Source organism: Rhopilema esculentum, chromosome 17 (assembly GCF_057945365.1).
Source record: "Rhopilema esculentum isolate cy_ngs chromosome 17, ASM5794536v1, whole genome shotgun sequence".
In the NCBI taxonomy this organism is placed as follows: domain Eukaryota; kingdom Metazoa; phylum Cnidaria; class Scyphozoa; order Rhizostomeae; family Rhizostomatidae; genus Rhopilema; species Rhopilema esculentum.
The window spans coordinates 3,445,693-3,459,428 of NC_142831.1; the positions used below are offsets into that span (position 1 = coordinate 3,445,693).

The 13,736-nt window shown below is 36.9% G+C and overlaps 1 protein-coding gene and 1 non-coding gene across 4 annotated transcripts in view; both read left to right on the forward strand.

The window, feature by feature from the left end:
* The window catches only part of LOC135682030 (uncharacterized), a 58,868-nt gene that overhangs the window by 9,595 nt on the left and 35,537 nt on the right, over positions 1-13,736 (forward strand). For all 3 annotated transcript variants that reach the window (XR_016144831.1, XM_065196734.2, XM_065196743.2), the window contains exons 9-11: positions 1,343-1,418; positions 1,908-1,996; positions 9,779-9,848. Coding sequence is in view for 2 of the 3 variants with exons in the window: in XM_065196734.2 (XP_065052806.2) it covers positions 1,343-1,418; positions 1,908-1,996; positions 9,779-9,848 (235 nt within the window). In the remaining variant the exon portion in view is untranslated. The remainder of the gene's footprint in view (positions 1-1,342; positions 1,419-1,907; positions 1,997-9,778; positions 9,849-13,736) is intronic.
* Trnak-uuu (transfer RNA lysine (anticodon UUU)) lies at positions 768-840 on the forward strand. Its single transcript has one exon. It is a non-coding gene; the product is annotated as a tRNA-Lys (tRNA).

A 13,736-nucleotide genomic window follows, 5' to 3' on the forward strand; every position in this document is an offset into this window, starting at 1 on the left:
AGAACATGAATCCTCGGAGAAAATTATCTGGTTCATGTTTATATTCGTTAGTAGAATAGTTTCGATTTTTGGTTGTTTTATTATGTTGTTTTACCGCATACATCCTAGATAAATTTGTACTCAAGGTAACCATACTGCAGGCAACAACTACACTCTTTTTTTTATAAGAACAATTTTATATGAACACGAGCCTCAAAACTGGTCAAAAGTTAAGAACAAAGTGAGAACAAGCTGAGGCTGAGCTTCTGCAAAATGCAATTTTGAACAACGTTTTTTCTCAAAATCGAGGATTTTTAGTGATGTGTGGGTGCTTTTTCGGTGAATATTCAAATTTGTCAGCAAATTAAGGCTGTCACTCACTTTGTTGGCAAATAAGGCCTGAACACCTCATTAGATCGAAAAAGCTAGCAATAGCACTGCTTACACCCTCTTAATTTAAGAACAAATCAAGAACAATCCAGCCTCAGATTTTCGAAAAAATTAAGAACAGTCAGCCTGAACTGAAATTTACTGGTTCTTTTAAAAAAGAGTATAAATCCATATTTTCCATAAAATTAGACATGGTTTTGACATATGAAATGTTGTCGACTATGTATACATGTATAGATAAATAAGTATCTAAGTATTCAATTACATCAAAGATTGTGTCGTCTACTCTATCCTCACTGTCATATAAAATTACACGATAACGCACTCGTGTCTGGAACCATGGAGGAGCGACACTGGTTTGATGGGAGTAATCATCTTTCCGACCGCTTCATACAGCAGCCCAGTTAGCTCAGTCGGTAGAGCATCAGGCTTTTAACCTGAGGGTCGCGGGTTCGAGTCCCTCACTGGGCGCTATCTTTTCGTTTACTTCGTTTTTACTTACCATTTTATTCATTTAACAAAATTACGTAAATGTAATCAAAATTGATGTTTTGTGCAATTTATTGTTAAACTGCCTAAGCAGTCTGTTGAATAAAAATCTATTTGATGAACAAAATTCCCACGCTCGAAGTAATGTCCCAAGATGGCCGGCCCCGTGTAAACGCTGTCTAAGGGGCCCCAAGAAGTTTCACAAAAAACGAGTTTTTTAGCAAAATCATGTTTCTTAATAGCATTAACAGCTAAATTGAAATTGGCGAAAGACTTGACAATGATGCAATATATGGTTGAAATCTTTTGTAATGGTGAGAATGGCACACGGCTCCGCCTTCCAAACTGTCAAAAACACAGGCAATGCCCTTTTTGATGGTGTATCCTATATTTGGTTTGGTTAAACGATTTCGTTTGCTTCTTGTGGGTGTTATTTGATTGCAACCCCTTGATAAAGACTTTGATTGTATTTTCCTATTTTTAGACACTTGTCACTATTTGAACTCATGAAAAGCTTTCCTCCTGAGCTCTCCAAGTACCAAGTTGAATATTTGAAAATGGTGAGAATCTCAGTTTTATGTGGTCCCTTGTCTTTCAAAGTAAAACTCCATGATAACTAAATTTCTTACTATATGTTTCAATGCTTTCTACTTCTGAAGCATATTTTAGCTTTTCTCAGTGTTACTTATTATTTTTCAAGACGATAAATTTAACAATGGTTCAAATGGTGTCTATAATTATGGCATCAAATATTATACTTCCTTTTTCTGTGATGTTATACACAGGGACATATATCTAGCTATATCTTTTGACAATTAATTATTGAGAAAGAATTAGATATGTGCGTCAAAAGCTTCGTCCTAGCTAATATTTTCTGAAGGTAAGGAGGGGGGAGGGGGGGGGGGTGGTGAAGTTAGACAGAGGAAATGTTAGGAAATTTATTTTGAAGTGGTCAAGTCGTCAAGGCTTAGAGCGAAGAATTCTTAAAATTTATTTTATTTATCATGTTCATATGCCGATCCTAAACGTCTACACAATTGTTGTTATAGATTTACCAAAATGCATGCAGTAGCACTTTCTTTGGTCTTGAAGAATTTCTCTGCGTAGAAGAAATGTGTAACACTATGAAATACATGAGGTATTTGCTTATTTTTTCAAATCTTGAGTAACCCTCCCACTGAATGTATGCAACTTGAGCTGGTGAGCATCAGGCTGGGTAGAAATCCGCCGTTATGCGCAATTTTTAGTTGAATTCTTTCTGTAATGTTGTGATTTATGCACATATTAATTTACCATTACATAAATTAGAATAATTAGCTGATTAGAGAACCATGCTATAAGAACGCATGCTTTGATATATCTTCTGTTACGTTCCTACTAAACGTACGTTTTCTTGAGTTCTACCTGCGACACAGAACATAATATTTCTTTTACGGCCAGAATCCTGCGTCCCAAAAAGTTGATATAATCTGTCGACCAGAAAAAGCAGAAACATATTTGTAAAATATTATCTATTTTCCCATTTGCGCTTTATTTGCCTTTCTTTTTTTGGCCTTTGCTAAAGCTAGTATTTTGAATTGCTGTGTTGGAATCGATTTTTTTGACATGCACCTCCTTCCTTCTGTTGTCTCAGTATCGCGACTACAAATATTTTCTTTTATCCGTATGCTCCTGTATCATGTGCTTCTTGATAGTATATCCGTATGCTTCCTGTATCATACTGCAAGTATTTTCCTTTATTGATATAGGTCTGTATCATAGGTTTCTTGGTATCATATGCTTCTGTATTCTCGGTATCGCGACTTTAAATATTTTCCTTTATTGATACATCTCTGTATCATATGCTTCTTGGTATCATATGCTTCTTCATTCTCGGTATCGCGACTTCAAATATTTTCCTTTATTGATACATCTCTGTATCATATGCTTTTTGGTATCATATGCTTCTGTATTCTCGGTATCGCGACTTCAAATATTTTTCCTTTATTGATACATCTCTGTATCATAGGCTTTTTGGTATCATATGCTTCTTTATTCTCAGTATCGTAACTTCAAATATCTTCCTTGATTGATATGTGTCTGTATCATATGCTTCTTGGTATCATATGCTTCTGCATTCCCGGTATCGCGACTACAAATATCTTCTTTGATTGAGATGTGTCTGTATCATATGCTTCTAGACATCATATGCTTCTGCATTCTTGGTATCGCGACTTCAAATATTTTCCTTTATTGATATATCTCTGTATCATAGTCTTTTTGGTATCATATGCTTCTTTATTCTCAGTATTGTAACTTCAAATATCTTCCTTGATTGATATGTGTCTGTATCATATGCTTCTTGGTATCATATGCTTCCGTATTCTCGGTATCGCGACTACAAATATTTTCCTTTATTGATACATCTCTGTATCATAGGCTTTTTGGTATCATATGCTTCTTTATTCTCAGTATCGCGACTTCAAATATTTTCCTTTATTGATACATCTCTGTATCATAGGCTTTTTGGTATCATATGCTTCTTTATTCTCAGTATCGCGGCTTCAAATATCTTCCTTCATTGAGATGTGTCTGTATCATATGCTTCTAGACATAATATGCTTCTGCATTCTTGGTATCGCGACTTCAAATATCTTCCTTTATTGATATATCTTGATATATCTTCATTGATTTATCATAGGCTTTTTGGTATCATATCCTTCTGTAATCTCGGTATCACGACTTCAAATATCTTCCTTGATTGAGATGTGTCTGTATCATATGCTTCTAGACATCATATGCTTCTGCATTCTTGGTATCGCGACTTCAAATATTTTCCTTTATTGATATATCTCTGTATCATAGTCTTTTTGGTATTATATGCTTCTGTATTCTCAGTATCGCAACTACAAATATTTTCCTTGATTGGTATGCGTCATTATTATATGCTTCTAGATATCATATGCTTCTGCATTCTTGGTATCGCGACTTCAAATATTTTCCTTTATTGATATATCTCTGTATCATAGTCTTTTTGGTATCATATGCTTCTGTATTTTCAGTATCGCAACTACAAATATTTTCCTTGATTGGTATGCGTCATTATTATATGCTTCTAGATATCATATGCTTCTGCATTCTTGGTATCGCGACTTCAAATATTTTCCTTTATTGATATATCTCTGTATCATAGTCTTTTTGGTATCATATGCTTCTGTATTCTCAGTATCGCAGCTACAAATATTTTCCTTGATTGATATTGGTCATTATCATATGCTTCTAGATATCATATAATTCTGTATTTTTAATATTGCGACTTCAAATATTTCCCTTGATTTATATGCGATAGTAGAGGTTGCCATTATTGCCCAGTTCATTCAAATAAAAGTAAACAAAAAATGTCACTTGCTGTGAAAACTAACACATCAGTAATAAATCAACACTCAAATTAACCAAAATCATTAATAACAACAAAGTTAAAAGAAATATTAATTTCAATATTTTATACAATTAAATATTTTTTGACGTCCTTAAACGTAGTCAATTAATTAGGATTTTCCTCAACAGGTAGCAATCCACTTTTCGTATACGGGCTTTCTGTCATAAATGACTGCTGAGTTATTATGTCCCGGTACAAACTTTAAACTAGTGACATGACTTTGACATGTTGTCAAATCTTTTGCTTTCAGATAAGGCTTCTTTTGTAAGCCCTCAAAGAAAAGGACTTACATATCCTCCATTACTTTAAAAGTGATCACTTTCTGTATAATTTGCAAATTTGTGTGTCTCGCTTTAAGCTGCGTATCTTCTGTGACGAATCTCGACACTGATGTAATCAACCATTTAAAGGGTACTTAGAATAACTCTTATATTTGGAGAAAAGGACCCGCTTACTCTGGTAAAATCATTTTAATTGCTAATATGTCCTTATAGCGATAAGAAAAAGAGTCACTTAATTCTTTTCTTGTAGCGTAATATTATATGCAATCCCCTTTAGCTTGCTCAAGAATATAAAAAGTGCTTTTTCAGCTTTGCTAGATAATGATCGCTCAATGGGATGAAGTCCTGTTAAGGATTAATGACTCTATCAGAATTTTACTTTAAATCGCGTGCCTTTAGTCTGTCAGGCTTCTTAGCTTATCTACTAACTGAAGTAAAATATGATCATCCTATTTATTCAGCCTCGTTTTTCAGTGTTAGCCAAGCTGATAAGCAGTGTTTGAAACACGAAAAGATACATTACGCTTGTTTGCGAAGTTTCTGCATTTTAATTGGCTGTCTTGCGATAGCCTTCCTTGATAGAAGAGTTAATCACACGAGACGCCTATCATTTCCAAATTTGGTACATTGCGTTTGTCTCAAGCTCTATTTGTTGATTTATACTGGTTATGTCTGTGGTTTGTGAACTGTTGGGTCTGCTGTCTCTCTAAATATTTCTTACGTTCTCCATCCGTCTCTTTTCATTTTCAAGTACTCAGAACTTCCCTATTTCAAAACCTCCAAACAAACAACGCCGTACTGGTAGTGAACAGTAATTTTTTCAATAAACTTGTACTCTTTTCTCTTAGCAATTGTACCAACCAAAGCAACACACCTTAATCGTCACTGTCCCCATTTGCTTTCATTTTTACGTCTTTTGCTTTGTCATTTTCTCTTATTTTTTACTTCCTGGAACTTTTTCCATAAAGCATCTGTTGATTGAAATCAAAGCGAGTCAGCCTTTCCATCAGGATGTTCCCATATTTTGGTCATTTCCAACTAAGACCCTTTTTTTATAAGAACCAGTAAATTTAAGTTCAGGCTTGCTGTTGTTTATTTTTCTGTCTAAGGCTGAATTTTTTTAATTTGTTCTTAAATTATTAGGTGGGATGGGGGGAGGGGGCGGGTTTCAGGCCTCCTTTTCCAACAAAGTCTATGAAACATCCTTTATTTGACAAGAAGTTTGAAAGTTCTCAAAAGACACTCCTGAATCGCAAAAGAATTCAGGTCTTTGAGAGAAAACGTGGCTCAAAATTACATTTTACATTAGTCAGCCTCAACTTTTTCTTAATTTGTCCTTTACTTTAGAAATGTTTTGAGGCTTGTGTTCTTCTAAAATTGTTCTTATAAAAAGAATTTACATATCCAAAATTCACCAGCAACCACGTAGGTCATCGACACACTCTTCTTCTCATGTTCCATTTTGTTTTTATTTTGTTGTGAATTTGTACCAAGATTTTCCTTTCTGGTTTGAAAACCTGCTTTCCATATGGTTCTTAAACTTGTTTTTGAGTTTGGAATCCTCGATATTGCCAATCTTCGGTTAATATGTTAAACCACTAGTAGAGATAACAGCAAGATCACATCAACATTGGATTTTCTATAATTCGCATCCCTTACAATGCAACCTGTAGACATAAGCTAGCAGTTTGTGAAACCACAGGATTTCATTCCTACAAGTCATTTTTCACAATATCTCCAGCCACAGTACATATCAAGCCATGTTTATTCACTATTTGCAGTACAAAAATAAATTCATTGTTCACTGAAGTTGCCTTAATGACTAATCTAACCTTACCAAGTTTCAGGCCCCAACCTATTTCTCGTAGAAGGGGCGTTGCTGTCCTAACAAGATACTTACATGAGACCAGGTTTGTGAACTTTTAAGCCTCTGGCCCCGTGAGACGTATCAAAAGCGCCACAAACTATTCCCGTTTTTACTCTTCCTCCTTAATGCCTACTCTAACCTTACCAATTCTCAGGCCCCAACCTATTTCTCGTAGATGGGGTGTTGCTGTCCTAACAAGATACTTACATGAGACCAGGTTTGTGAACTTTTAAGCCTCTGGCCCCGTGAGACGTATCAAAAGCGCCACAAACTATTCCCGTTTTTACTCTTCCTCCTTAATGCCTACTCTAACCTTACCAATTCTCAGGCCCCAACCTATTTCTCGTAGATGGGGTGTTGCTGTCCTAACAAGATACTTACATGAGACCAGGTTTATATCTCTGGCCCCATGAGACGTATCAAAAGCGCCAAAAACTATTCCTTTTTTACCCTTCCTCCTTAATGCCTACTCTAACCTTACCAATTCTCAAGCCCCAACCTATTTCTCGTAGATGGGGTGTTGCTGTCCTAACAAGATACTTACACGAGACCAGGTTTATATCTCTCGCCCCATGAGACGTATCAAAAGCGCCACAAACTATTCCTGTTTTTACTCTTCCTCCTTAATGCCTACTCTAACCTTACCAATTCTCAGGCCCCAACCTATTTCTCGTAGATGGGGTGTTGCTGTCCTAACAAGATACTTACACGAGACCAGGTTTATATCTCTCGCCCCATGAGACGTATCAAAAGCGCCACAAACTATTCCTGTTTTTACCCTTCCACCTTAATGCCTACTCTAACCTTACCAATTCTCAAGCCCCAACTTATTTCTCGTAGATGGGGTGTTGCTGTCCTAACAAGATACTTACATGAGACCAGGTTTATATCTCTGGCCCCATGAGACGTATCAAAAGCGCCAAAAACTATTCCTTTTTTTACCCTTCCTCCTTAATGCCTACTCTAACCTTACCAATTCTCAGGCCCTAACCTATTTCTCGTAGATGGGGTCTTGCTGTCCTAACAAGATACTTACATGAGACCAGGTTTGTGAACTTTTAAGCCTCTGGCCCCGTGAGACGTATCAAAAGCGCCACAAACTATTCCCGTTTTTACTCTTCCTCCTTAATGCCTACTCTAACCTTACCAATTCTCAGGCCCCAACCTATTTCTCGTAGATGGGGTGTTGCTGTCCTAACAAGATACTTACATGAGACCAGGTTTATATCTCTGGCCCCATGAGACGTATCAAAAGCGCCAAAAACTATTCCTTTTTTTACCCTTCCTCCTTAATGCCTACTCTAACCTTACCAATTCTCAGGCCCCAACCTATTTCTCGTAGATGGGGTGTTGCTGTCCTAACAAGATACTTACACGAGACCAGGTTTATATCTCTGGCCCCATGAGACGTATCAAAAGCGCCACAAACTATTCCTGTTTTTACCCTTCCTCCTTAATGCCTACTCTAACCTTACCAATTCTCAAGCCCCAACCTATTTCTCGTAGATGGGGTGTTGCTGTCCTAACAAGATACTTACATTAGACCAGGTTTATATCTCTGGCCCCATGAGACGTATCAAAAGCGCCAAAAACTATTCCTGTTTTTACTCTTCCCCCTTAATGCCTACTCTAACCCTACCAATTCTCAGGCCCCAACCTATTTCTCGTAGATGGGGTGTTGCTGTCTTAAAAAGATACTTACATGAGACCAGGTTTATATCCCTGGCCCCATGAGACGTATCAAAAGCGCCAGAAACTAGCCTCTGGAACGCCTTAAGAACGTCTTCAGAAGATAGTCAGAATGCCTGTAGACTGTCTTTAGAACGCGCTTGGAACGCCTTAAGAACGTCTTCAAAACCTAGTCAGAATGCTTGTATACTGTCTTTAGAACGCGCTTGGAACGCCTTAAGAACGTCTTCAAAACCTAGTCAGACTGCCTGTAGACTGTCTTTAGAACGCGCTTGGAACGCCTTTGGAACTCTTGTTGCTTAAGTATAATTTTCATAAAGTTATCAGCTTCCAGCAGAAACGACCGATATCTATCTCCACCAAAACAATGTTGCCTGTAAAGCTACTATCTTCGTTAAGTACTGTTGAAACAACACAATAGTCACGCTAAAAAGTTGACAAACCCAGCATTTCATTTTCTTCCCAAGTTATAAATCACGTTGCAAAATTCCCTGCCTTTCCTTCTCCCCCCTCCCTCCTTCCCTGTTCGCTTCATAAGAAATGGTTATGCGTCCAGTCCTTATTAGATATTCACCGACAATCATGCAATATCGATATTAAGCAACATTGTATTTGGGGGGAGGTTGGGAGGATACAACTCTTAAAATTATGAAGATTCCGTGTAGGTGTTTCAGCAATTTCGGCATGTTATTGAAAACCTAAAAGTCTCTAGGAACTTATTATTTCTGTTAATGTTGTGCATGTAGGCGTTAGAAGAGACAACTTTGCCATAGAATATATTATTTAGGCTGTTATTTTCAAACAGATTTCCCTTCATCGTATGGATTTTCAAGAGCAGGTTGATCAAGTGTAGTTTAGAATAGACTCTTGAACCAAGAATTACCCTATTTTGAATGTCTTTCTCTTTTTACTTATCACCCCAAATAGGTTTTTCTGGCGTTTAGGATTATGCATTGCGTGCTATAGATATTCTTGCACTGTCCATTACCCTAGCTCATCTCACACTACACGACTGGATCACTAGCCTGGGCCTAGTTGTCCTTTCTTTCAACAATACTTGTTTTCATTCCCACTGTTCCCATTCCCAAGTGCCTTCGGAACGATCAAAGAGAAGCGTATGTCAATCTCATAGATTGATTGGTAGATCCCAATTTAACGCCAGTGATCAAGATCGGTACTTCAAATTCCACAGAGTATGATATCTTTTTGTTGGCTGGATCATTAGCTGTAACGGGGGGAATGAAAGACGGAAATTTCTTAGATAGATAAGGATGCTCATCTGTCGCCTTAATCTCCGTCTCATTCCGTCTCAAATCCAAATCAAATAAGCTTTTTGCCCGAATCTTGCATTTAAAAAGCTATTATCTTTATAACCTAACGTTTTGGAAACATAATCACATACCCTATACTCCTTTTAATAGTGGAGAATTCGTCTTGTAGAGATAAGAGCTCTGCGAATGGAGATCAAGCAATTTGTCAGCCAGGTCATTAACGAAGCCGCAACTATAGCTTATCTCTGCGTCTCGTTAGTCGTCTATATAAGACAACGCCTTAGGTAGCTGGTACTTCGTCGTAAAGAGTTTGCAGTGGCCAAGCAGGTTTGGTGTCTAACTTTTATCACAGTCAAGAGGGTGGTGGATCTAATACAGTGTTTCTACCTTTCAGTGAAGAGCTACAAGCAGTCTTTGCAAGAATCGATCTTCGCAAGCTTCAAACTACACTGAACGATTATTTGGTAAGCTCCTTATCAATATTTTCTTCTGCTAAGTAATTGCCCTAGCAATAGATTTATGTGTACCACGCAACACCAAAGATCAGGTTGATTTCCAAGCAGACTCTGTATTCGGTATACTATCGTAGCCATGCATGCTACTAGACCAATCCATTACTCTACTCTAAAGTTCTTTCTCTAATGTTGATGAGAATTTTTTCCTTAGAAGCTACCAAACGCGAAAATTCACGTTAGCATTCAAGTGTTTGGTTACCTCTGCTGGTATGATATAGTTGTCTCAACCATTGAGTGATAAAATCAATGCAATGTCCAAAACCCCTTTTCGATTTATTAGCTGTTATTTGGAATGTATAACTATAAAATTGTTAACATGAAACTTGAAATTTGAAGTATAGAATCAAAGGTGATCTTATGCAACTTTCGTTTCTCATCTATTCAAAGAATTTGTGTCGATACCGTATTTCCTCTAAAAATCCTTTGAATGCAGCGTTTAATAGAGGGTGGCGTTCATCAGAGGGCGGCGTTCAATACAAAATGAAAAGTTTGTCAAATGAAAAATGACAAGAAAAATGCGATAGAAAAAAGATAAAAAGAATGTCAAGTCAAGTCAATGAATGGCAATATCCCTGTCTCCGTCTGAGTCCTCGTCTCTATGAGATAAAAATTTTCATGGCTTTCGATTAGTAAGCGTATAAACGATTCCTTTTTTTCTTGTTTGGTGTGTTTTCTAATGAACGCCGCTTTTCAAGATCCGGCGTTCATTAGCGGCGATGCAGCTATGAAGGCATCTGTGAGCGAAACACAATACCTTTGAATTTTATAAAGAATCCACAGGAAAACATGAAAAGTGCCATGATTTTAAAGCATGGCGTCTTAAAAGATAAATACTATAATTTCCTGGATTCATTTTCCATATCAAAACCACTTGGTATCGGCCGGAAGACAGTTTTTTGTACTGTCATCAGTTGTCTACAGGGATTAAAGCTAATCCTCTCTTGATGTAAACTGAATCTAACTAATTTTTCACTGAAAAATAAGATTTTTGTTCATCATACGAAATTTTTGTTCACTGATCTGCAAACTTTTGAATCTTTCTAGTTCCTGATGTTTCCATGTTTTTTCTAGTCTCTTTTCTTTTTCTTTCCCCTGCCATTTATGTTAATCGAAGATCCTTTTTATAAAACCTCTAAGCTATGCAACACTACTTGCTTTCATTGTTGGTATCGTCCTTCGTTGTGTCCACTCTCTGGGAAATGTTTTAGTACATATCGCTTGCTTGCATGCTAATAGTTATCTTACATTTACCCTCTCATAGAAAAAGGGTGGTTATAAGTTGCAAACTTGAGTTAAACGCTTTGAATGCAATCGTCAGGTAGCTGTAGAAATAAATTTAGCATTTTTCTGTATAGAACAGGACGATTCTAGCTACCACCCCTAGTCTCACTCTTCATACGATTATCAGGCGACTATAGATATAGACAGGGATAAAAGCTTAGGTGTATAGGACAGGGCGGTTCTAAGTTTCAGCTCCAAGTTTCACTTCATCAAATTCACATCTGTACTTTTATTTTTAAACTCGCAAAGTTTCTTCTCTACCTAATATCTCCAAACGCTGTTTTTAGCTGCTTTTAGCTATTCTTATGCTAGTTTTGGCTAGTTTCAAATCTTATTTACAAGTATGGCCTAGATTTTTGGTTTACTACATCTAATCGTCTCTGTGCGATAAAATCTTTCTGTACTTCCTACATTGATTCCTGGTTTGCCATGAGCCCTATTTTCTCTTACATACTTAACAGCCACTACTTTTTGGAACTTTAGTCTTAAAGCATTTGTTTGGTAACTCGCGACCGACTTGATTCATATGTCGGAAGACTTAGCAATTAGAAACAATTTCTCTTTCTACTAACTGTCTCTTTTCCAAACTTAGGTCGTTTGTATTCTCTCTAAATCGTTCTTCTCACTAAACACTTTTTCCGATGCTTGCATTACTTCTTATACTTTGATTTTTGGGCTTTATTTTTTATCTCAGAATCTCTTTATTACTTTTTGCAAAAGGCTGAAGATTTTTCGTTTTGTTGATGAAGCAAGAAACATTTCAACACGATCAATTGGTACCAAAGTCCCCATTAAACTGTTTTCTTAGGCCTTGTTCAGACGGCGTATTATTTATGTGCCGTATTAGATAGACTCAATTTAGTGCATGATAAATACGGTGTCTGAATCAACTTGGTACAGCACTTTTCATTTTATTCGACACCACTATTTAGTTCGACATGGTCTGCTACATTTTTCGACAAGAGAAAGGTTCTAATTCAGACGCTGTATTTTTCTTGTGCTGAACTAAATGCATAAATCATTCAAGTTGTTAAAATATTTCAGTCTATTGTTTTCGAGAGGGATTGGCACAACACAATTGCTGATGCAGCAGCCTTCGTTCCGTTGAAGCTTGCCATATGACCTTGTGATTCAGGCGTCTTTAAATCTTTTGATTACCAACTTTAAAATCATCTCCTTTTTGCGGCAAGTTTTGTAGTAAAGCTGAAGTTCTTCGTCTTCTCCAATTCCGGTCGTTAAACATTTTAGCAGTTCTAATTTCAGTTTGTCCATTTTCGTCATCTTGGTGTCGGTCTTAATCAAAATGCTTCATTACCAGAATGTTGAGAGTAGAACAATAACAATCAAGTAAAAACGGTTTGAATTAAATACAGCATTTGAATCAACTGACATATTTTCTATTTCATTCGAAACAAATAGCCCATTTAATACGGCACATGAATAATAAGCTGTATGAATCAGGCTTTATCCAAGCGGTGAATAGTTTTGCTTTGAAACAAGGCATGCTATATTTGTGATTTACCGTCAGTCATTGTGCATGCTCGTGCTTATAGTTCTTCTATAAGGCTAGTTTTCTTCCAACTTGTCGCATTCGCACGTCCGTTTTCCAACAAAATCTGAATGTACCAGTTACGACTACTAAATCGTGCCTGAACAGGTAAGTTTTCTTAAAATACTTTAACCTAGTACCATAGAGGTACACTTGACCGAATTTCCGCAAAAAGTTAAAATTGAAACTTCAGAAAATAAGGACTTGATGACATGAATTCTGAAGTATGATTCGATGATTATGTCAACCTGCCCTGGAGATCTTTTTAAGCACAACTAAAGCTCAAAGTGTCATCAAAGTGCATTTGTAATCGCAATGGTTCATATCTTGAAGTAGTTGCTTTCCTGCTTTTTACAAAAATTGTCATATTGGTATACCAAGAATCTCTCAGATCACAAAACATCTGTGGCATGGTTGTCAAGTCTTTCAGCCTATTTGTCCGGTTTGCGTTGTGTGTACACTGCTTCATGCTGCCAGCCTTCTTAATTACTTAGCAAGGATGACCTCCAGGCGATTTACAAATCTTTATGAGCAACTTCAATCTGCATATAAGCTGTTTTCTTGACCCGAAAGGCAGTTGACGCTGCAAAGTACAGGTGCGAACGACCAGTGAAGTGACCAATGTGTAGGGCTCTCAGTATCTGTCACATTTACGGCTTTCTGTGGTTGCTCATACGCCAAGACTCTGTTTACAAAAATGCGTTTTCAATACATTTTCACATCCCATCTTCTCGAGGAAGGAAAACCTGTGGCTGAAGACATTACTATTTGAAAATACCTTCCAGAGTCGAATCCTTTGAAAAGTGCAACTTTTCCGCTTAGTTACAAACTTTTAATTCCTTCTCATTTAGATAAAAATGAATTTCTTTTAAAACGTATCCATGTATAAACGGCCATATGGTCACATTGTTCTATATTCGTATTGCCCCATACGAACATTTCCATCTTCCATATTTAAAATTGCTACCTTCGTTCAACCTACGCCTCAACTCAAACTTCAACTGCTA